This window comes from Capsicum annuum, chromosome 6 (assembly GCF_002878395.1).
Source record: "Capsicum annuum cultivar UCD-10X-F1 chromosome 6, UCD10Xv1.1, whole genome shotgun sequence".
Lineage (NCBI taxonomy): Eukaryota > Viridiplantae > Streptophyta > Magnoliopsida > Solanales > Solanaceae > Capsicum > Capsicum annuum.
The window spans coordinates 222,849,379-222,872,425 of NC_061116.1; the positions used below are offsets into that span (position 1 = coordinate 222,849,379).

The 23,047-nt window shown below is 33.4% G+C and overlaps 2 protein-coding genes across 3 annotated transcripts; one reads left to right on the forward strand and one right to left on the reverse strand.

Annotated features, from left to right (window-relative positions):
- Positions 1 to 3,193: 3,193 nt before the first annotated feature.
- Positions 3,194 to 9,253, forward strand: LOC107875530 (PGR5-like protein 1B, chloroplastic). Of its 2 annotated transcripts, XM_016722284.2 has the most exons (8): positions 3,194 to 3,536; positions 5,752 to 5,796; positions 5,954 to 6,016; positions 6,096 to 6,182; positions 6,795 to 7,026; positions 7,855 to 7,928; positions 8,066 to 8,164; positions 8,844 to 9,253. In XM_016722284.2, exons 1-8 carry the CDS (start codon positions 3,309 to 3,311, stop codon positions 8,919 to 8,921), a joined length of 906 nt encoding a protein of 301 aa, XP_016577770.1. In that variant the 5' UTR covers positions 3,194 to 3,308; the 3' UTR covers positions 8,922 to 9,253. The 2 variants fall into 2 exon arrangements, with proteins under 2 accessions (XP_016577770.1, XP_016577771.1); XM_016722285.2 differs by lacking the exon at positions 5,752 to 5,796 and having other exon boundaries at positions 3,195 to 3,536.
- A 409-nt stretch (positions 9,254 to 9,662) lies between these two features.
- On the reverse strand, positions 9,663 to 14,362 carry LOC107875531 (respirasome Complex Assembly Factor 1). The gene is made up of 4 exons (XM_016722286.2): positions 13,911 to 14,362; positions 12,632 to 12,735; positions 10,130 to 10,259; positions 9,663 to 10,011 (listed from the first exon to the last, which is right to left on the reverse strand). Exons 1-4 carry the CDS (start codon positions 14,022 to 14,024, stop codon positions 9,973 to 9,975), a joined length of 387 nt encoding a protein of 128 aa, XP_016577772.2. The 5' UTR covers positions 14,025 to 14,362; the 3' UTR covers positions 9,663 to 9,972.
- Between the last annotated feature and the right edge of the window lie 8,685 nt (positions 14,363 to 23,047).

Below are 23,047 nucleotides of genomic sequence, written 5' to 3' on the forward strand. Positions count from 1 at the left end.
ACTTCACCATTAAACTAGTAAATATTTATGCAACCATAGTTTTTAAACGAGATACAAACTAGTAAACATTTACACAACCATATTTTTTAAACAATATACATTAAAAACATATGAAATACAAAAAAATTAACTTGTATCTCGTACAACATAACATAAATATATAAAATGCACTCATTATAGATGTTACTAAAACCTGAGGCAAAACAATAATACATAAGAAACTTGAAGAACCATCAAGAAAAATATATAAAAGGTACACAAATATGTTTGAACTACTTTTCCATCAAATATTTTGTAAAATTTCAAAAACAACTCTTAGGTTACATTTGTTTTTTTTTAAGATTGTGAGGTTTGAATCTGAATATACATCTGAATGATTAAGATGTTGTTTCTAGATCTGAAAAATGAATGCTTAAGATTGTTTGTTTTTCAAGATCTAAATGTACAAAAGAATTTTATTTGTGTATATAATAAAATAAAAAATATAATTCAAATAAAAAACTAATTATATATCAGAAAAGTATGTAATTTAATACAACAAAATTATTATTTGATTGAAAAAATATTTATGTTTGTTAGTGATAGTGGAGATGATTTATAATGGTGGTTGCAGTGACTATGATTGATGTTAGTGATTAGTAATATTGATAGTGATAGTTGTGATGATTGGTATTGTAGTGACTGTTATGATGGTGACAGTTGATAGTGGTGGTGGTGGTTGTGATGTGACGTTGATTGATATTAGTAGTTGGAGGTGTTGATTGTGGTGGTTGAAAAATGAATGCATAATGGTTTGACAATGTGTTGGTGATAGTTGGAGATGTTGTTAGTTGTGATGGTGGAGATGGTTGTTAGTAGAGATAAATCGTAGCGATGGTAGTGATTGAAGTGATGGTAGAGGTTGTGTTACTAGTGACAATGATGGTGACGGTCAAAGAATGTGTGGAGGTTGTGGTGTATTAGTGGTAGTTAGCAGTGATACTAATTGTGATAGATGAGTTGGTCGATAGTAGAGATTGACCGGTAGTGGTTGATGATGGTGGTGTTGTTGACGACGGTAGTGGCGGTGAATATATTTAAAAAAATAGAGGTAGTAGGTGTGGTAGCGATTAACAATAGCGGTTGGTAGCTATATCTGTTGTCGATGGTAGTTGTGATGGTGGAGGTGGTTAGTAGTAGTAGGTGGTGGTTGACAATGGTGGCGGTGGCAGAGGTGGTTTGTGATGGTGATTGATAATTATGAATAGAGTGGCGGTGAATATTATCCAACACCAAAATACCTCTTCAGACCTATTAAGACTTGATTCTAGATCTGAATGATTAAGATCTATTCAGACTTATTAAGAGTTAAAATCTTAATAAAAAACAAATGCACTTAATGGTCTGAAGTCTGAACCATTCAGATTCAGACCTCCATTAAGTGCAAACAAATGAGCCCTTAAAGTGTATATAACAGTAAAAAGCAACAACTAACTTCATGAAAAGTTTTAAATATTCAACTGGTACACAACTATTCAATATTCAGAACACAATATTTTTTCATTGGTATGAAGATGCTCCTTGGCCTCGGTGGATCGTCATTCTCACTAGTTTTCATTCTCCGCCTTTCGAGACCCATACTTGAACAAAAGTGATGTGTATCTCAAACGAATACGAAAATCTTAGTCCACTTTAATCAAGTGCACTTTTCTTATTGTGTTGCATTCCCTACTCCATAAAAAAAAATTATAACAGATACATATAATATAAACCTTTTCCATAATATGTATCTCAAAACTTACTAACATGTATCTTTGGAATGCTTATTTCAATATAACTTAAAAATACAAGAGACACATATAAAATGCTTAGTTTTAGTGGTATTTACATCATACAATAGATACAAGATAATACAAAATGTACCTTCAAGCTTAAAAATATGTATCTTTTATTTGCTTAGTTCAATAAAACTAATAAAACATTAGATACATTAAAATGCATACTCATCCGACCATAGATACAAGATAGTAAAATATGTATCTAGAAGAAATAACAAGTATCTTTTATAATACGTCTTTCAATAAAACTAAAACAACACTAGATACATATCAATGTTTGTCTCTTCCGTCAAGCAATAATTTGTCTCCACTATCAACACCACTTTGAATCAATCGACATACTCGTTTTTTAGCCTGTGGTCTAAAAAAAAAAGGATAAAAGCTGAAAAACATCGGTCTAGAATCTTATACATGACAAATTGCAAGGACCAGGAGTCATTGAGTAGCTTGTTTATGAAATGTTGATCTATGTACCTGCTTGCTAATTACTGGACCAAGATCGGCATCAGATTCAGTTCCAGCGCTGACCTTCAGGACTTTTGCACGTTCCAACAGTTTTTCTTCCCTGCAAGATTAATTTACTGTCATCCATCAAAGTAATGTCAATAGAGTTAATAAGGATAACGACACCAGCACCAACAGTTATGCCAGTGGTAGATTAGTTTGAAGAAATTGGAAGGGAAGGAATACAACAACAACAACAACAACATACCCAGTGCAATCCCAAAACTGAAAAAATCACTTTGTAAACCCAATTACAGAATTTACAACAAAAAATCCGATAAATAATGTCGTTTTTTCAAATTTATTTTTTTGAAAATAAAATAAAATCAGAATAGAAGAAATTGAAGTTGATTTTAGGGAGGAAATTTACCTTAATTAAAAGGTTTGAAATAGAGAGAGAAATTGGATAGAAACTACTGCTTGAATTAAGGCTTACAAAGAGGAGAAAATGAGTTAATTTTTGGTAAAGTTACATCTAAAGAAAAGAAAATTTTAACTTGCATCTCAACTTTATCAAAAAATTATAAATGTTGGGATTTAATTAATATTTTAGAAGTGGAGTGATTTTAGTAATTTAGAAATATAAATTATTTATTTAGATAATTTTTTTATTTAAAAATCATGTAAAGTTAACGTGATCAACTAATATAGGACGGGGGGAAATATTATTGAATGGTAGTTTTTGGTGTCCTCACTCCACAGCCTTCTTGTCCAGAAAAGGATATTTGGCACAAAGCCAAAATCAAATGTCACAGTTGGACAAAAATATCAGCCACTAATAACAAAGATATTTACTTTAGAAAATCAAAATTCGACCACATGGACATGGGGGCATTTTCGTCATTCGCCTTCCCTTTATAAACACCAGAATTCGTGGCCATAACGAACCAAAGCCAAAATTACCCGTCGATTTTACAATATCCTAACCACTCGTTTCTTCAAAAAAAAAATTCTCTTCTGCCGCGACGCAACCAACGTCGGCAGTTCATGGCCGGCGCGTGGTCTCCCATTTCTAGGCGCGTGCTTGGTTCCACTGTTATCGATCTGAGCAGAAGCAATTCCCGAACCGGAGGTTCGTTACCGGTCCGGATATCCGCCCGGAGCCATGGCGTATCCACTTGTGAAGAGCGAGAGACACCTCAAGGACCTTCATGTATATTTGTCGGACCTGTTGAAACAGCTAGTAAAGAAACCTTAGAAGCACTCTACCGCCAGGTAATGCTGATTTTCAGCTTGTAAGAAGCTTTATAATTTGGTTTGATTATTCAATGATTAAGTAATATTGACTTCTATTCATGGCATAAATTACCTTGTATAACTCTCAATGTTGACTTATCTTACTGAGTACTGTTTGTTTGAGCTTCTGCTTAATTAGAGAAATGATCACTCATATGTGCCTTCAGAAGTTTACGTAAATACGCCCTGTTGCTCAATTTATGTGGCACAGTTAAAATTTCGAGATTCAAACAAGTTTTTCTTTCACCGGAATTTCTTTATATGTCAATTATTGTGAGTTATAGTACTTTTAAAGTTGTTTTCAAATATATAAATTTTATTTCTGAAAAAACTTAAAGTTTCTATGTCCAAATTCACGGTCAAATTATACAAGTTTGAATATCGAAATTTCAAGTTTTCAACTGTGCGACATAAATTGAGACAAATGGAGTATGTAATGTAAATTAAGGAACCTACTGTTTGTTGAATCACTTGAGTTCAATGACTACCTAAATTAGTAGCTCGTTTGAGTGGTTAAAAGCTTACTGATGCTTTTTGTAAGCTTTTTGAGTACTTTATGTTTGTAATTTGTACTTCATGAGGTCCATATCTGTGATTTTTAGTTCATGATGGAGCAATTTTAGTCCTTGGCGTGGCCAAAAACCTGGCCTTGTAAAGTGTATGCATTATAACAAGAATTTATTACTAGGTAGTGTTTGTGAAATTCAGGATAAGAATTTCAGGATTGAAACAATTGTAGGCGTATAAGAATAAGGGTGACATACAGGATTGCAACAATTATAAGGGTATCAAGTTGTTGAGTTAAACTTTGAAGGTTTGGGAGAGGGTGGTGGAGTTGAGGTTGCGGAGTATTGTTAATATTTCTGAAAATCAGTTTGCGTTTATGCTAGGGCACTCGACTACTGAAGCCATCCATCTTGTTAGGAGAGTGGTGGAGCAGTATACGGAAAGGAAGAAGGATTTGCACACGGTGTTTATTGACTTAGAGAAGCCTATGATAGAGTTCCCAGGGAGGTTCTTTGGAGGTGTTTGGAGGCTAGAGGTGTATGCATATTATATTGTATGTTAGGGCGATTAAGGATATGTACGACAGAGCCAAGACTCGGGTTAGGACTGGGGGGGGATTCGGAACACTTCCCCATCTTGATGGGGTTACACCAAGGATCGACGGTCAGTCTATTTCTTTTTGCCTTGGTGATGGATGTTTTGACGCGGCAAATTCAAGGTGAGGTGCTTTACTTTTTGCGGATGATGTGGTCTTGATTGATGAGACACATAGTGGAGTTAATGCTAACTTGGAGGTTTGGAAGCAAACCCTTAGTCTAAAGGGTTTAGGTTGAGTAGGTCCAAGACGAAATATTTGGAGTGTAAGTTCAGCGAGGTGTCTCGTGAGTCCGATGTGGTTGTTAAGCTTGATACTCATTCCATCAATAAGAGAGATAGTTTCAAGTATGTGGGGTCTATGATTCAGGAGAATGGAGAGATTGACGAAGATGTCACTCATCGGATTGGGGTAGGGTGGATGAAATGGAGGCTCGCCTCCGAAATCTTGTGTGACAAAAAGGTACCTCCTAAACTTAAAAAGAAAAGTTCTACAAAGTGGTGGTTAGACCGACTTTATTGTATGGGCTGGGGTGTTGGCCTGTTAAGAAGCCCACATCCAGAAGATGAAGGTGGCGGAGATGAGAATGCTTCGGTGGATGTGTGGGTGTACTAGAAAAGATAGGATTAGAAATGAGGTTATTCGAGAAAAGTGGGAGTGACTTTGGTGGAAGCCAAGATGAGGGAAGCGAGGTTGAGATGGTTCGATCATGTGATGAGGAGGGGCATGGATGCCCTAGTGCAGAGGTGTGAGAGGTCGGCTAGCGATGGTTTCAAGCGAGGTAAAGGTAGACCGAAGAACTATTGGAGGGAGGTGATTAGACATGACATGGAGCAGCTCCAACTTACCGAGGACATGACCCTAGATAGGAAGTTGTGGAGGAGGCGGATTAGGCTAGAAGGTTAGTACGAGTTTAGGATGTTGTATCTTTTATTGTATTACTTGATGTTTCTTGTTTATGGTATTAGTGGATATGTTATTTCTATTGTATCTTGTTCTTTTACTATTCCTTGTCTAGATTATTTTATTTTGAACCGGGGGTCTACCGAAAATAACATCTCTGTCTCACATCCGAGGTGGTGGTATGGACAGCGTACACTTATCCTCCCCAAACCTCACTTGATGGAAATATATTGGGTATGTTGTTGTTATTGTTTGTGAAAATCCTCCATAAACTTGTTGAGCTATAAAGACTGGTGGTGAGTGGTTCAGAAACTTGATTTCTTTTTCCCATATTTTTCCTTTTTTCTCCTGTCCTGCTGCTCTCTGATTTTGTACTTCTGTGTTTTCTTAGGCGCGTGATTCTTATTACAGTGGAATGCCTTTAATAGTTGATGATATGTTTGACAGAGTAGAGGTAAGTTTCTCTATATAGTTGAAAACTTGAACTTTTCATTTATGTTCTGATACTCATGCACAATTTTTTTCTACAACAGTTAAGATTGCGGTGGTATGGTTCAAAGCATGTAGTCAAGTATCCCCGCTGCAGTCTTAGGCGGCACTCAACTTATGCTGATGCAGAGGTGATACTATTGTGATATGACTTGCTTACTGTGATGCCACTGTGCTTTACCATAGGTTATATGAATTGCTTATTGTGATATCTATTTGAGTGTTTTCTTTAACTTTGCTGGTCATAACTATTTGCGTTTGGAATATTATTTCCATTCCTTTTAGAATACTGTAAACATGAGTACTTCGAACTCCGAGGGAAGTATCTTAAACTTGCCTTAAAATTGTTCCTTGTTATAATATTACTCTCTACCTTCTCTTTTCTATTGCCTCTCACTTGTTTGATATATTTAAGTCTATAAAATTCATGTTCCAAATTTGATTCATCAACTGTGCTTGTTCTTTATATTTCTTCACTAAATTCTATTAGATAGATATTTTCCTTGGACGTCATATTTGTTCTCCATAGATGAAGTCTCTGCACCTGCAATGGCAAAAGGAGAAAGAAAACATTATGATGTATACATACATTACTTACACCACAGTTTTAGTAGTGCTATTTGCAAATCCAGTTCAGCTGTGTCATTCCCTAGAACAATATTTCTATCCTGGAAAAGTTTTTCTACTTGTAGACTAGGCTTTCGTCCTACACTTGAATATTGATTAATGTGGATGTAGGGCAGGAAGATCCTTCACAGGTGTTTGCATTAGCAAGTGTATGGTTGCTGATTCTTGGGTTTGGGAGTTCATTCTTGATTGTGCCTTTAATCTACACCATCGTGCAAGCTTATCAAGACACATTTGATTCAGGAATGTCCTACACCGATCAATCTTTTGAGTTGTTTACCATGCTCAATGGAATCCTCTTTATGGTGTTGGGATCTATCATAGGCTTCCCAATTGCTTCGGCCTCTGGTAATGTGTTTTCTTTCTTGAACCTTCATTTCTCATGGTCAAGAAATATTAATTCAGCAATATGTAACTTAGTTTTATATCATGTTTGTACCCCTTTTATGAACATGACTTTTCTTTGGTTTTCTTGGTGTTCAGTAGTTTGGAGTTCTAGTGCAAGTAATATAATTGAGAATTATAAGCATCTTTTGGTGCCTCAATAGGAAAAGGCTACTTGTAAAGAGAAAATGGTTTTTTAGCCATTTCTATTGCTGCTAGCATGCTATCTAAGCTTTGTTGCTCAGGTTGATTGACATCAATATTCATGCCTTGCTCTTCTTTTAGTAAAAAATAAATAAAAATCAAGGGAATCAAAAGAAAAAAGTAATGACCTGTTATGCTTTAGGATTTTTTGGTGTCTAAATAGTCTTTCTTTAGATGAAATACACTTTTGGTTTTGTCTTTGCAAATGAGTGTTTGTGGAAAATAACTGTATGAGAATACCTCCATTTATGTGCGCACAAAAGGATTAGTTGATACTTTTTCACAACTCGATTCTTGATTGTTTCGCTTCCCATCTAATTTGGCGTCATGTTGGTACTTTTGCATAATTAGGTAGTAGAGAGAGTTTGCAATAATTTCATTAAGAAGGTTTCTATTAGGAAATGGCTTTCCTTGAATTAAATATTTTCTATGACTTACCTCCATGTTGTACTGTTGGGTGATTATCACCAGTGTAAATATGATTGTTGACCATGTTTAGAAGCAAGTTTGTCCATAGTTTTCTAAGAATTTATTTCTTCAATCAATGCATCCCAAGTACAGTTTATAACTTGTGATACCTATTCACAGTTGGAGCACTTCAAGGACTTTGGAAAAATGACTTGGTAGCTCTGAAAGGGGCATGCCCAAACTGTGGTGAGGAGGTAATTAAGAACTAACTTCTCGCATGTTCACAAGCATTTCTAGAAGTTATTGATATGATTCCACTGAAGAAGGGTTAAATCGTATCTCCTTATACTGGAATGGATGAACCTCATAGCTCTATACATATTACCTTCAGGTGTTTGCTTTCCTGAAAGCAGAGAGATCCAATCATTCCCCGCATAGAGCTGATTGTCACGTTTGTGAAAGCAGATTAGAATTTCAAACCAATGTTGAGGTACTTTTGACCATGACCTCTGTCCTCATCTTACTTCACACTACATGCTTATTTGGTTGGAGGAATTTTGTACCATTTCCTTTTTCCTGTCACTGTGACATTTTCATTTACTTGCTGGAAAGTGGAGATCATTCCTTTACAGTTCAGATATTGTTATTCTTATATACTTAAGCTTTTTCCCTTTACTTTGGATACAATAGCTTCAAACCCATGATAACTCTTGAGAAATAATTAGCAAAAAATTGTTGTGATGATAAATTATAAGATGTCAGTGATTGTATTAACGTTCTCTTAAAGCTGTCATAGAACTCCTTGTACACTTGCTGCTCCAACTTATCTCATTACATATAAATATTTTCTGTTTGTTTTGTCTCAAATAATGTCTTTTTTATGATATGATATTCTACTTCTCAACTTTATGACTTTTGCAAGATCATATTTTTTTATGCTATCAGATGGTCTATAAGAGAAGATAAAATTATAAATTTTAAGGTGTTGAATAAGTTTTTCTTCTAATGATGATCTAACCTGCTACTTAAATTGTTATTCTCACTCTTCTCTTATTAATTGCTTCTGTACATCCTTGGAAAATGCCCAATTTATTCCATTTTTTGCACCATTCAGATTCTGATCTTATTCAAGTGTATAATTGCCCTGATACCATATGCTTTTACTGCAGCAATCCAGCTCAAGACCTGGCAGACGTTGGGTTTATGGGCGCGTTTACTTAATTAGACAGAGACAAAGATGGGCATGACAATGATGTTGATTGTATTCTCCTAAGTTAATCCTGATGATGATCACGAAGCGTTATGCACACACCTTATCAGCCAGAGCACAGTTCGCCGCCTTGTGTCAATATCTCCATACTATACAGATTTGAAAATTCTGCTGCAAGTTGTTGAAAAATTGTTTGGGTTCTTAAATCCAACTCAGCCCCGAATCTCCCATCATGAAAAATTTACTAGTACCATAAATAGAAGAATTCAGCCCAGATAATTGGAAACTATAGTGTATTTGCTCATACTTGGAAAAATTTAGTGAACATAATTGTTTTTATGAAATGAAAATATCTCATTTGTCAGTGAACTGGCCATTGGTAAACATATAATTGTTTTCTGCGAAATGAATGTCTCATTTATCTATATGTGAACATGTCATTTGGCAGTGCGTAGCATAATCCAGTACTAGGCCGTCTTCTCTCATTCAGCATCTCTCCTTCTATGTCCAGTTACATCGAAATGAATGATTCATCTCCAACTTTGAAACAATGAAAAGCTTAGCCAATTATTAGCTTATTCTCCGCTTGGGATAGAATACTGGTGGACAAAAAAATTGACCTGAATGCACTACTTAAGATGGAATTAGTGGGCATTTTTTGTAAGTGGTGACTTGGAGACTACTGAATCTGTTTCCAGAATTCCAGTAAGATGCCTGAGCAGGGGATATTGATTGCGTGGAGTGTAATAATCCTGCGGACCTCCATGAAGAATCAGTGTATAAAGAAAAAGCATTAATATAAGCATTTCTATCTACCTAAGAAACTAGCATAGTTGTTGAGTCAAAGCATGATCTGCACTTGGAGCAAATAATGCTGAACAAATACATCTTAAACTATGTTTGAAATGGAAAGCTGCCATGTTTCAGATTACACTGAAGATAATATTGCACAGTCGAAAAATTGGCCAACGTTGTCTTTTTGGGAACTCCATCCCAACAACAACAAAAATAACACCTGGTACATCTACCAAAATATGAGTTCTGACTTGCGAAGAGACGGGAAGCTCGGTGAAATTGAGAAGCCCGCATCAAAAGTGAGCCAAACTGTAGACTAGGGTCCAAAAAAGCTGTGCAAACATAATAGAAGAAAAAGGAGAGGGAAAAAAGGTATTAGCAGCAATATTAAAGGACATAACTTGTTCACTTATAAAAACAGAAAAAGGAGTTGAAAGGAAGTTCAAGTACCAGAAAGAGTGTCATAGAAGCAAAAAGCCCTTCTTGTAGGAGAGCTCCATGCCCACCAAAATCTTCTTCATCAACTTTTAGCACCAGCGCATAATAACAGTAGATAATACCGGTTGAAAGCGCAAGAAACCTAAATTTAAGACGAGTGCAATTACCGTTGTAAGAATCAGTTAATGACAACAGTATTTTAAACTTACAGCCTAATTTTTTGATAAATAAGATATCTTCAACTCAAGGAACCGGCATTCTTCCATCAAAGGAATGAGAAGCAGATCTCTACCGGATTTCCTGCCCGTATTTGGATTACGATATATATCGTTCATCATGCATCAAATAGTATAACTAGGAACCATTTGTCTGAAAAGTAGGCATCAAACAGTTCAGCAGACATGAACTTCTAATTGGTATATCTCGGAGTAAGCATTTTGCTCCTGCAACACCTATCTTGAGTTTTAGATTCTACATTTTGTCCAACATATAAATCCGGTCTTTCAACTTTCTCTCCCTTATCAAACTTATTATATTCAATCACTCACTTATTGACAACACCCGTAACAATAGTTGCATCAGAGTTTGGTTCAAGGTAACTCCGAGAAAAGACTTCAAAAAAAAAAAAAAAGGTAACTCCGAGAAAAGATCAATCCTTACTACCTACATATTTGAAGAAGACCATAGTAGAAGTTTCAGTCTAAAGGGTTCTAGAGACACATGTATTGACTTATCTTTTATTAGAAAAAAGCAATTCAAAGTATTTAGGAATTTTAGCAGATCCATACTGCCACATTTTTTACCAGAAAGGGCCTAAGGTTGTTAGTTGAAGAGTCTGAAACAACTCACTGACTGGAACAAAATTTTCAAAGAGCAACACTTAGAAAAGAAATAGAGAGAATCATAACGACAAGGAGGTCCACTTCATTCCTCAAAAAGAAATTTCTACTCCAAAAGAATAACAGAGTGCTCTTCTCGATCGGCACCCAAAGGGAGGGTGGATCTGGCAGTCCATAAAGTGAGGACAATCAATATTCAAATTCCAGCAGAGACAAAATACACTAATGAGAGATAGCAGGTATCAAGAGGATAGTCTAGATGTGACCAAGCTGAATCAAACACAACTGTAATAAAAATAAAAAATAATGTTCTTCCAGCAACTACTGATTAAAGGCTCGAGCAAAATTAGTTTAGCCTTTACAGGGTCTAAATAAAGACATGTTCGGTTTTGATTCTTTTTACCTTATTTAATCATATCAAGTTTTTTTGTTACATACTTGTCAGTTACTATTTCAATAAAGAAATTTTTTTAAATGAATTATTTATTGATTTCTTACCCAAAGTATAATTAGAAACAGTTTTAGTATCCAAAGCATAAAGCCTTAAATGTCCTGAAGAAGTTATTGAAGTACTTTAATGAAGCCCTTTATATTATCAGAGTAGAATCATATAGCGATTACTAAGAACATGCATGATCAAATAAGTTCATGCCAACTATGCATGCTTCTGTACTTTCTTATCCCTGTTTCTAGAGTATCCTCCCATCATCATTTTTGCATATCATACATTACCTTAGGTCCACTTTTGGATAACTTTTTAAAGGTTAATATGACATCTTTTCCTACGAGTTCTTAGAGTTTCCCCCTCCTCAATAGATTAGATTAGGATGAAAGGGCTTCCTTTCATTAAGATTGAGTGGAAGTGTATAATAGTCGGCTTGGCTGTCGAATTAATAACACTCTTCCCCGTGCAGTTCTTCATTCAATAGAGTGAAAGGAATAGCCTTTTAGTGGGCTTTCTGTTCAAACTACCTATCTCCCTCTCCCTTTCTCATGCATGCTCGAATTACACCATTTTCTCAAAAACTTCAGTAGGGAGATAAACTAATTCTTTGTCTAACCTCATAGCATGATTTTTTATTTTAAATGACAATGCAAGGCTTGCTGCCTCAATGTGTCCTTAGACAGAGCGCCCCTCCTTTCGCAAAACTCATACACTCACACCTCCTAAGTGAATGAATCTTTACAGCCATCACAACTTTAAAATTGACATAAAAGTCAGGAACTCTTTCCAAGTAGCAGTATATTATTCCAACTTCTAGGCAATGGCATGCTAATGAAGTCCATGTAAGCAAAGCAGAACAGTAAGTACAAACATGAAGAGTTACCATATAAACTAACTGAAGTAAAAAAGCTGCCTAATGGGTGTGACTTCTTGCAAGAGCTGATGAACCAAAATAAACTCAGCCGATAATGATCAATGGACGAGAGCTAATGAATTGAAATAAGCTCAACTGATAATAAGCAAAAAACAAGGGCAAATGAATAAATTCAACATACAGGCAACAACTGACAATAGGTAATGAAGTGAAATGAAACTCATCTACATGATAATTAACACATAGAAATGAAGTGCAGCTACAGGATTGAAAGAAGTATATTTGACATACAGCAAGTCAATAGCAGATTCCATGGCTTCAGAAACAGAAGGCAGCGAGGCATAGAAGAAACTTACAGCATAAACCAGACGCCACCAACCAAAGGAATGGCGCCCCATATTAATCCACAAACAAGAGCCATCAATTGTCTAGTCCAATGCAATACATCACCCAGTTGATCCTGCAATTACAAGACGAAACAATTATTAGTGACTAATGTATAATACAGCAGCCAAAGACTGAAACTGACCATGACCCATCAAACTGTAACACAAACCTGGTTTGCTAACAGAAAGTATAAAGGAGAAGCTAAAAGTCTAAGAAATCTTTCTTTTCAGATTAATGCTTATAACAAAGGCAAAGTTAAAACCTTTCCTGGTTGAAAATTCTCTAAAATGCTTATGATCTTTGGAGCACGTTCCTGTGTATCTTTAAACTAGGCTAGGTGATGCCAAAAAGTTTGAGAGAAGCTCACACGTGTTGGAGTTTATGGAGAATTGATAAGACCCATCAGAAAGGTCTGGAATATGATTCCTGCTGCAATGTCTTGGTGTGTTTGGACTCAGAGGAACAGAAGATGTTTTGATGATTCCTCAACCCCTATTCATGCTGTTAACGGCAGTACCTAATACTGGACAGTTTTTAGATTTCATTAGTGCTCTATATTTAGAAGGAATAAGTGAATAAGGGCCTGTAATTCCTTTTTGTATCTTTACCTACTTGTAATTATGCATCTATCGATGCTTTCTCAATGAAACAGCAATGCTGAACACCTTCCTAGAACTAGTAAATACAGTTATTACTATTTGTAACTGTAATCTAAGCAGTTTAGTGAAGAGTCTTAATCACTACTTGTAAAAAAAGAACTTTGAATGTCTTAATCACTCCACCCACCACTCCAAATGTCCCACAAAACACTCCAACATAATCAAGACCTCATAAAATCCTTTCCTATTTGAGAGCAGGCGCGAAGCCAAGTAAGGCCAAGGGGCAGCTAAAAATTATGCTATTTATACATGGTTAAAATTACTAATTATGTACATATAGTAGTAGATGATGATCCCCTTTAGCTTCTTCATTTATACTTTTCCTATTTCAAACCCCTTACTAGAAATTCTAGCTCCACCACTGTTTGTTGGGTTGTGGGATTCATGGTTCATCTCTCAGATACACAAGAATACGAAAATTTTCCATTATTACGAATACAAAATCTACCAAAATCAAATACCCATAAGTTAAACATCCATAATTAAGCAGCACAAAGGGGAAACAAACATCAATATAACATTAAACAATATGCAGTTATCCATACTTGAAAAAACAACAAACAAAACAATGAAAAAATAAAAACAAAACCTTATCCCAAGAAGCTTCGGGATCGAAAAGTTGTCTGAACTTAGACAAGTGAGCATTCTGGTGTTGGTCTTGCTGCTGTGACACCTCTGTATTCGATTTCTTCCTCTGTCTCATCCTCAACCAAGATACAAAAAGGTGAGTAATTTAGGGTTTTCGATGAAATCGATGATGCTGAGATTTAGAGAGTTGAAAAGTGGGGGTATATATTATAGAAAACTAGGAATAATATTATTGCTAGATCTAGAAATTATATACTAAATGATTACTAGATTAGATGGAGATGAGAGAATGCAGCAAATATTTGGTTGTTCTACTTTGGCTATCATTCTCATTCTTTTTCTTTTTTTAGGGGGAGGCTGATCGGCACGTGCAATCCATACTTTCGGATTTTATTTAAAGTGCTTTTCCAACTAGGAGAGGTGGCTTCACCAATGGTGTGTGTTCATTTATTTGTATTCAATACATCTATGTATCTATATCTATAATCTATATTTTTAATATATTAAAAATTAATCTATATCTATAATATATTAAAATTGTGGACACTCTTAAAAAAATTATTTAAACTTTTTATTCTTCTCTTCTTTAGATAAAATTATCTTTTTACTATTTTTTAATTTATTAATTAATTATTTTTTATTATATTAACTAAACTTTCTAAAATATAGGAGACTCTTAAAATATATGGCAGGAGACTTAATTAATATTTTTTTTTTATTAGACTTCCTGAAATATATAAGACTCCTAGAATATATGGTAAGAGAATTAATTAATATTTTCATTTCTACTGTTCAATTAGAAAAATACTTCAAAAATAAGATTATATTAAGGAAATACTTCTATAAATATTGAGATATACGTTAAACTAGAGAACAAACCAGTTTTCCTATTAGGAAAATAGGATTGATGCTCATCTAACTTGATTCGATTTCATGTCTAGATTGGTGGATCCTTGCTTTTCTAACCCTCAACTTTTTCACTGTTTTTGTCAACATAATAGAATTAAACATGTGTTATATATATATATATATATATATATATATATATATATATATATATAAATATATATATATATATCAAAATCATTCTTTAGGGTCAAAATTTTTGCTCAAACAAGAATTAGTTGGATCAAAATCGAAACTTTGTGATCACTATTATATTTTTTTTTATAGTTTACAGGTCATAAATGATTGTCGGTTGGCTTTGAAAAATTTCTTGTGTAAAGGTTAGGTTTAATTGTATTGTTTTGATATCTTTATTATCTTATTGTTTTATTTTAATTTACAGATGCTAGATGAATGTGGGTCATTTTTTAAAAAAAAATTAGGTAAAAGTTAGGTTTAATTGTATTAGCGTAATATCTCTATCCGTTTGTTATTTTGTGATAGTTTACAGTTCGTAGATGAATCTCGATCAGCTTTGAAAAAAATTTGTGTGTAAAATTTAAGTTTAATTAGATTGTTTTGATATCACTTTTATCGTATTATTTTGTTGTAATTTACAGGTGATAGATAAATGTTAGTCGGCTTTAAGGAATTTTTTTATGTAAAGGTTAGATTTAGTTGCGTTATTTTGATATCTCTATTATCGTATTATTTGTTATTGTTTACAAGTGGTAGATGAGTGTCGGACGACTTTGAGAAAATTTTGGTGTGTAAAAGTTAGATTTAATTGTATTATTTTGATTGAGACAAAGAGAATTGGAGTTTGAAGTAAGTGATTGGGTGTTCTTGAAGGTGTCTCCTATGAAAGGAGTAATGAGGTTTGGGAATAGTTTTATTAGCATGAAATTCAAATTAACTTTGTTCTTTTCGTTTATGATAAACACTGAAGTGAGACACATCACATAATAATATATTTGAGATAAAATATTTATTTATATAATTTAAATAGATATACTATTTTTTAACGTTAATATATTGCTACTTTCTAATTATATTATTCTTAATTCTTATGTATATTTTATTGATTGACGTGAGAAACACGTGCAAAACACGTATACTAATCTAGTATAGATCAAATTCATTTAACTTACACCCCCTCATTTTATATTTCGTTATTTTCTTTTTAATTCGTCTGAAAAAAAACATCATCTTTCCTTAACTATTTAAACACACAATTCTATTTTTACTCTTATTAATCTCATTTATAAGGTCTCACTTAATTAAAATAGTAGTAATACATTTTTAATTATGTACAATTTAATAAACATCTCCAAGTCTTTTCTTATTTCTTAAAACTCTATGTCCGGTCAAAATATGTCACATAAAATGAAATAGAGGTGTTCAGTAGCTCAATTAGTTGAGTATTTAAACTTTTACATTATTAATAAGAATTCGGCTTTCCACCTTATAATTCCCTCCCCGATTTCTCTTTCTCTACCTTATTTAAGAAAAAAAATTGTATGTAAAAATTTTATCATTACGTGGTTAAAGTATAGTAATACTTAAAACACATTTGCATAGGATTAAAAAAATAAATTTTTAGTTTAAGTGATTAAAAGCTTAAAATAAGCGCCTATTAATTAAACAGATAAGTGTTTGGATGAAGTATTGAAACTGAAAAGAAAAATTGTTGATGACTTTGGTAAACAAGTGAGGTTAAACAACTTTTTTTTGTTAAAATGACTTATATGTTCTTAAAGTTGTTAACACCATAAATTAGGTGAATTATTTATAATTTTTAATTCTAAATTTATTTATTTTTTTGAGCAAATCTCCGATGTAAAGATGGATTCATTGAAAACAAAGTGGAAAGATGAAGAGAAAATCAGAGGAAAGAGACTAAGAGAAGCGACAAATAGAAAAAGAAAGAAAAAATATATATTTAAAGGCTACTAGTTCGAGGTATTGTTGGAACTGGAGGGAAATATAAGGGATAAAAAGATAAATATTTTGGTCAAACCTAAAAGAATTTTAATCTAAAAAGTAAAAAGTTGGGGTGCCCAACTTCACTTTTTGCTTTTCTTAATTAGTTTTTAGCTTTTTTTTAAGCACTTTTTAATTTTACCAAACACCTAAAAAAGCTTAACCCAGAGATTAAAAGCTAATTTGACCAGATTTTAATCATATTCAAATGGGCTCTTACTTTGTGAAACTTGTTTGATTAGTTTTGTGATAAAGCACTAAAATATTTTTATTGCATATCATTGAAATTTTATAAGTGGTTGGGAAGGTTAGGATATAAGCAGATCTCATCCAAATTTTATGAGGGTAGAGAAATTGTTTCTGATATGTTCCCGTGTTAATAGAATTGTAATCAAAATCAAATAACAACAGTCAAAATAGACGATGCAATAGATAATAGTAAAAATGAATGAATAAGATTTTACGTGAATACAAAATAAGTAAAACCACTATATAAAGAGAAGAAGAAACTAGCCCCTTGCCTCTCTCCAGCTTAAAAGTACAATAACATGCCCTCAATTATTTATTACCTTTTTATCCCAATCTTCGACTCTATCTTTCTTTTAGTGTCAATATCATACATAAGTTAAAGATGTGTTATATCCTGCCTAACCCTCCATCCCTCTAGCTCTTCTGTAGCCTATATCTACCTAATCCTAAAGTTGTTATAGTCAATCTCTTACACCTAGTGAATGATGTATTCGTCCACTGTCTTTACATGTCCAAATCATATTAACCTCATTATTTTGTCCATCACGAAGGTCACTTTCATATTATCCTATATTACCTCATTTCTAATCGCAATTTTTTCTAGTGTTGTCACATATCCAACTGAGCATCCTCAACCCTGTTGCTTTCATCTTTTGAACGTTTGTTTTCTTGATAGACCGACACTTTTCTCAATACAACAATGTAGGTCTAACCGCCAATTTGTAAAACTTTTATTTAAACCTTAGCGACATATTTTATCATATAATGTTCTGAGGCGAGCCTCTATTTTGCCACCCCACTTCAATATGATATAGACATCATCTTCAATCTCAACGATTCTTTAAATATATATAGATTTTCAAAATATTTGAAACTATCTTTCTTAAGTATGACTTATGTACCAATATTCATTTCTACCTCCATTTCATGTGTTATGCAATAGAAATTGAGGTGGTTGGTTTAGTGTTACTTAACCTGAAATCTTTGGATTTTAGGGTCTCTTTCCAAATTTTTATCATGTGTACTGTTAACAGTATATCACATTTGGTTAATCAATATTATGTCATCTATGAATAATATAGTCCATGACAACCCCTCTAAAATATAGGCATATTATTTGTATTGCTCACGGTGCACATACAAATGAAAACAAACTAAGAATTGATACCTAGTGCAATCCATCATGATTAAGAAATATTTTGAGTCACCTTCCACTAATCTTATCCGAGTCTCCGTACGTATTCTTAATTGCCCTAATGTACTTCGTAGGTACGTCTAAACTCCGACCTCCTCCATATAACCTCCCCAGACACTTTATTGTATCTATTTTCTATGCCAATGAACACCATGCGTAAATATCTCATTCTATTCCTATAATGCTCCAACAATCTCTACAATATGAATGATTTTTGTAATCAATTGGCGTAACATGAATCCAAATTGATTCTTAGTGATACCACACATCCCCCTTCATCCTCATCTCGACCACCCTTTCTCAAACTTTCACAATACAACACTATTTATGAAGTATCATAAAACTAAGAAAACAGTTGGTTGAAGGGAAATGAGTGTTGGGTTCAATTGGTGTGAATGAAAAATGGAAGGACACAACCCTTTGAGGAAAAGACACACTGTTTTGAAAAAGGAGTAAATGTTCAGATAGTTGTGTCTGTTCAGAAAAAGACATAATATTTTGAATGAACAGACATGACTTTTCCAAAAAAAATAATTTTCGGATGAACCATTGCCACCTTTCGGAAGGGGCACTTTATGGCTATATAAACCTGCATTTTTTCCACAAGTTTAGTATGAAAAATTTCTGCATAAGAAAAATATTCTCTTGCTTCTAAAAACTCTGTGTGATCATCTAATCATTGAGTGAGTTCAAAGAAAATTCTATCGTTTGAGGTACCGCTACAGTCGGGTTGTTAGGCCATTTTATCCTGGGAGGAAAATTCCTCAACCTCGGGTACTTGAGGGGAATTATTTACTTAAGGATACTTCGTGAAGTCAAAGGACTTGGCCTTTTTTCTGTTTCATCTAATTTTTCTAAAAATACACTTCTTTGAAAGGTCTTTTTGATCTTGTGTTGAGGGTGTTAAATAACTTCATAAGTGTTCTTGTTTTATACTTGAACTTGTGTTGGAGTTATTGTGATTAAATATAAATTTTGTGTACCCGAAAATAACAATCTTAAGAAAATAATTTACTAATCTGTATTGTTTCGTTTATTGTTTTTTCAGTAAATAGCTGAACTCCATATTGATAGTTTTTCAACTTTTTGAACTTGTGATTGAAGTTCTTGAAACTTCATTTTGATAGTTCATAAGTTGGTTGAACTTGTGTTGAAGTTCTTAACATTTGATTTTTCTATTTTCCAGAAAATAGTTTGAACTTCATTTTGTTGATGTCCATAAGTTGGGTTGAACTTATTGTTAAAAGTTCAAAGTTGTAAATACAGAGTTAAAACTTCATTTGATTGTCCATATGTTAATTTGAACATGTGTTTGAAGTTATTATTGAAAAATATAGATTTTATCAAAATTGAAAAAAACAACATTAAGAAAAAATAAAAATATTTTTTTGTGTGTCTGTTTGTTTGTGAAGAAAAAAAAATTATCGCCATTTATAAATCAAGTATTTGGTTAATATGTATTTTGGGTTTGATTTTGTGGAGACTAAAATCTTTTGATTTCTACTCCTTCGATTAGAAGAATATAAAAACCTCATCGAGAAATCAGTATGAAAATTTGGTTCGAAGAATATAAAAACTTCACGGATTTGTTAAGATCTCTGTATTGGTTTCTAGAGTTAAAAATTTGTGGGATTTCACTCTGTTTGAATTTGATTATGATTTGAAATCATAAAAACTTCGTCATGTTTCATAGTTCATTCAATTGATGATTTGAAAATATAAAAACTTTATCATTGACTACAAACAAGTTGGCTAAAGATTAAATTCTGTGGTGTTAGTATTCTAAAATACTAAAGAGTATGTCAAAGATTGACAAGAAAATGACGAATGAAACTGAACAATAAATTGATTTGGTTGTCAATGGTGTTGTCCCAACGACTACCAATGTTGTGTCATTAAGTCGTTCATGTATTACTCTAGCAATGAAAAACGATAGAGAAATAGAAAAATATTTTGGTGTGAACTTCAAAGAATGACAGCAAATGATGTCATTTTGACTGGCCAAACTTGTAATGCAAATGTTCACAAGTATAGATCCTCATCTTCTGAATTAATAATAATAATAATAATAATAATAATAATAATAATAATAATAATAATAATAATTGAAAATCAATTGTCTGATTTGAAAGATTTTGTGAGTCATTCCAAGATAAATGAGGATAATGAGTTGACTGAAAAATCGTCAATAGTGGTTGCAATTCTTGTTAAGGATGATGCTCCAAATAATAAGAAGATGAAGAAGTCTTCTGCACAAGAAAAGAAATTAGATAAACATGTTGAAAACAACTAGAAAGATTGAAAATCTATGTGATATGATCACTGAAAGCAATCTAGTTGGATATCCAAATCAATGGTGGTTTAATTTAGGAGCCACTAAACATGTTTGAGCGGACAAAGAAGCTTTTGCTACTTATGATTCCGTGGTCCCAAAGAAGTGATCTTCATGGGAAATAATACAACAACCAAGGTTGAAGGAAGTGGAAAGATATTCCCAAAAGTGACTTTCGACAAGGTGTTGACTCTCAACAATGTTCTCCATTTTCCTACTATTAGGAAAAACTTAGTATTGACAACACTTCTCATTAAAAATGGGTTTAAGTGTGTGTTGTTTTGGAGAAAATTGTAATAAGCAAGAATGAAACATACGTAGGAAAGGGCTACCTCAATGAGAGCCTTTTTAAACTTTATGTAATGGTTGTTGAAATGAAGAAAGTTAAGGCTTCTTCTTACTTACTAGAGTCAAACGATTTGTGGCATAGTCGTTTAGGACATGTCAAGAATAAAACCTAGCAAAAACTGATTAACTTAAAAGTTTTGCCAAACTTTAAGTACAATAAATCAAAATGTCAAACGTTTGTGGAATCAAAGTATGCTAAGCATTTCGTTGAAAGAAATTCCAATCCCTCAGACTTAATCCACACTGACATTTGTGATGTGAAAGCAAACACCATCTCGTGGTGGAAAAAAATATTTTATAACTTTTATTGACGATTGCACTAGATACTGTTATGTCTATTTTCTAAACAGTAAGGATAAAGCAATAGATGTGCTTAAGAAATATGAAACAGAAGTTGAAAAACAGCTGGAGAAAAAGATCAAAATGATAAGAAGTGACAGGGGTGGAGAATATTAATCTCCCTTTGCGCAAATATGTGTAGAGAATGGAATTGTCCATCAAACTATGGCTCCATATTCACCTCAATCTAATGGAATTGTGGAAAGAAAAAAAACCGAACCTTGAAGGAAATGATGAATGTCTTACTAATAAGTTCAGATTTATAGCAAAACTTGTAGGGGAAGCTATCCTTACGGCTAACAGAATACTCAATAGAGTGCCCCCATAGTAAGACACAATCAATTCCATATGAAAAATGGAAAGGAAGGAAACCCAACTTGAAATATTTCAAAGTGTGGGGATGTCTAGCGAAGGTTCAAGTTCCCATGCTTAAAAGAGTAAGGATAGGACCTAAGACGGTGGACTGCGTGTTCATAGGATATACTAAAAATAGTAAAGCATATCGATTTTTGGTTCATAAATTTGAACATTCGGATATCAATGAAAATACGGTAATTGAATCAGGTAATGCCGAATTCTTTATATACATTTATCAAGACATGAACAGTCTAGTGGGGGTCTAAACGACCTCGAGATGAACCAAGTGAGGATGTACATAATGATGAGAATCCAAGACGTAGTATACGTCAAAGAACGTCAACTTCATTTGGATCGAATTTTATAACATTTCTCTTAGAAAATGAGCCTCAAACTTTTAAAAAAGCGATGACATCTTCAGACTCATCCTTTTGGAAAGAGGCAGTCAATAGTGAGATTGATTCAATATTAAACAACCATACACGAGAACTGGTTGATCTTCCTCCAGGAAATAAGTCTTTAGGTTCTAAATAGATCTTCAAAAGGAAAATGAAAGCGGATGGTAATATTAAAAAATACAAGGCAAGACTTGTTATAAAAGGCTTTAAACAAAAAGAAAGCCTTGATTACTTTTATACATACTCACCTGTAACGAGGATAACGTTAATTCGGATGTTAATTGCGTTGGCGACGGTATATGGTCTAGAAATCCATCAAATGAATGTAAAAACAGCATTCCTAAATGGAGAATTGGAAGAAGAAATTTACATGGAACAATCTAAGGGGTTTGTGGTTCCAGAAAAAAAAATAAGGTGTGTAAACTTGTTAAGTCGTGGTATGGACTAAAGCAAGCACCTAAACAATGACATGCGAAGTTTGACCAAACCATGTTGGCAAATGGGTTCAAAATTAATGAATGTGATAAATATGTATACATTAAAGACACTCCAAATTACCAAGTCATTATTTGTTTGTATATGGATGATATGTTGATCATCAGTAGAGACTTTATGACATAAGTGCTATGAAACAACTGCTCGAGAGCAAGTTTGATATGAAAAACTTTGAAATTGTGGATGTGATCTTAGGAATAAGAATCCATAGAACTCCATACGAGTTGGCATTGTCATAGTCTCATTACAATGAAAAGGTACTTGACAAATTCAAGTATTTGGAATTTGGTATTGCCAAGACTCCATCAGACGTGAGCTTTGCACTTCAAAAGAATGAAGGTGAAAATGACTCACAGTTGGAGTACGCAAGAGTGCTGGAATGTTTAATGTATATCATGAAAGTACACGACCAGACAAAGCATGTGCTATTAGTAAGTTGAGTCGGTACACGAGTAATCTCAATAAAACTCATTGGATGGCAATAGAAAGAGTTTTGGGATATCTTAAATACACTCAAGACTATACTTTGCATTATAATAAATATCTCGCGATACTTG

Bases quoted from the DNA above. Each gene is read 5' to 3' on its own strand.
- LOC107875530 (XM_016722284.2), top strand. From the start codon at position 3,309: ATGGCCGGCGCGTGGTCTCCCATTTCTAGGCGCGTGCTTGGTTCCACT. The intron at 5,797-5,953 runs GTATGTTGTTGT...GTGTTTTCTTAG, and splicing joins ACTTGATGGAAATATATTGG to GCGCGTGATTCTTATTACAG. The intron at 6,183-6,794 runs GTGATACTATTG...GATGTAGGGCAG, and splicing joins CAACTTATGCTGATGCAGAG to GAAGATCCTTCACAGGTGTT.
- LOC107875531 (XM_016722286.2), bottom strand. From the start codon at position 14,024: ATGAGACAGAGGAAGAAATCGAATACAGAGGTGTCACAGCAGCAAGAC. The intron at 10,260-12,631 runs GTAAGTTTCTTC...TCTTAAATTTAG, and splicing joins GGTGGCGTCTGGTTTATGCT to GTTTCTTGCGCTTTCAACCG. The intron at 10,012-10,129 runs GTACTTGAACTT...ATGTTTGCACAG, and splicing joins CTTCTATGACACTCTTTCTG to CTTTTTTGGACCCTAGTCTA.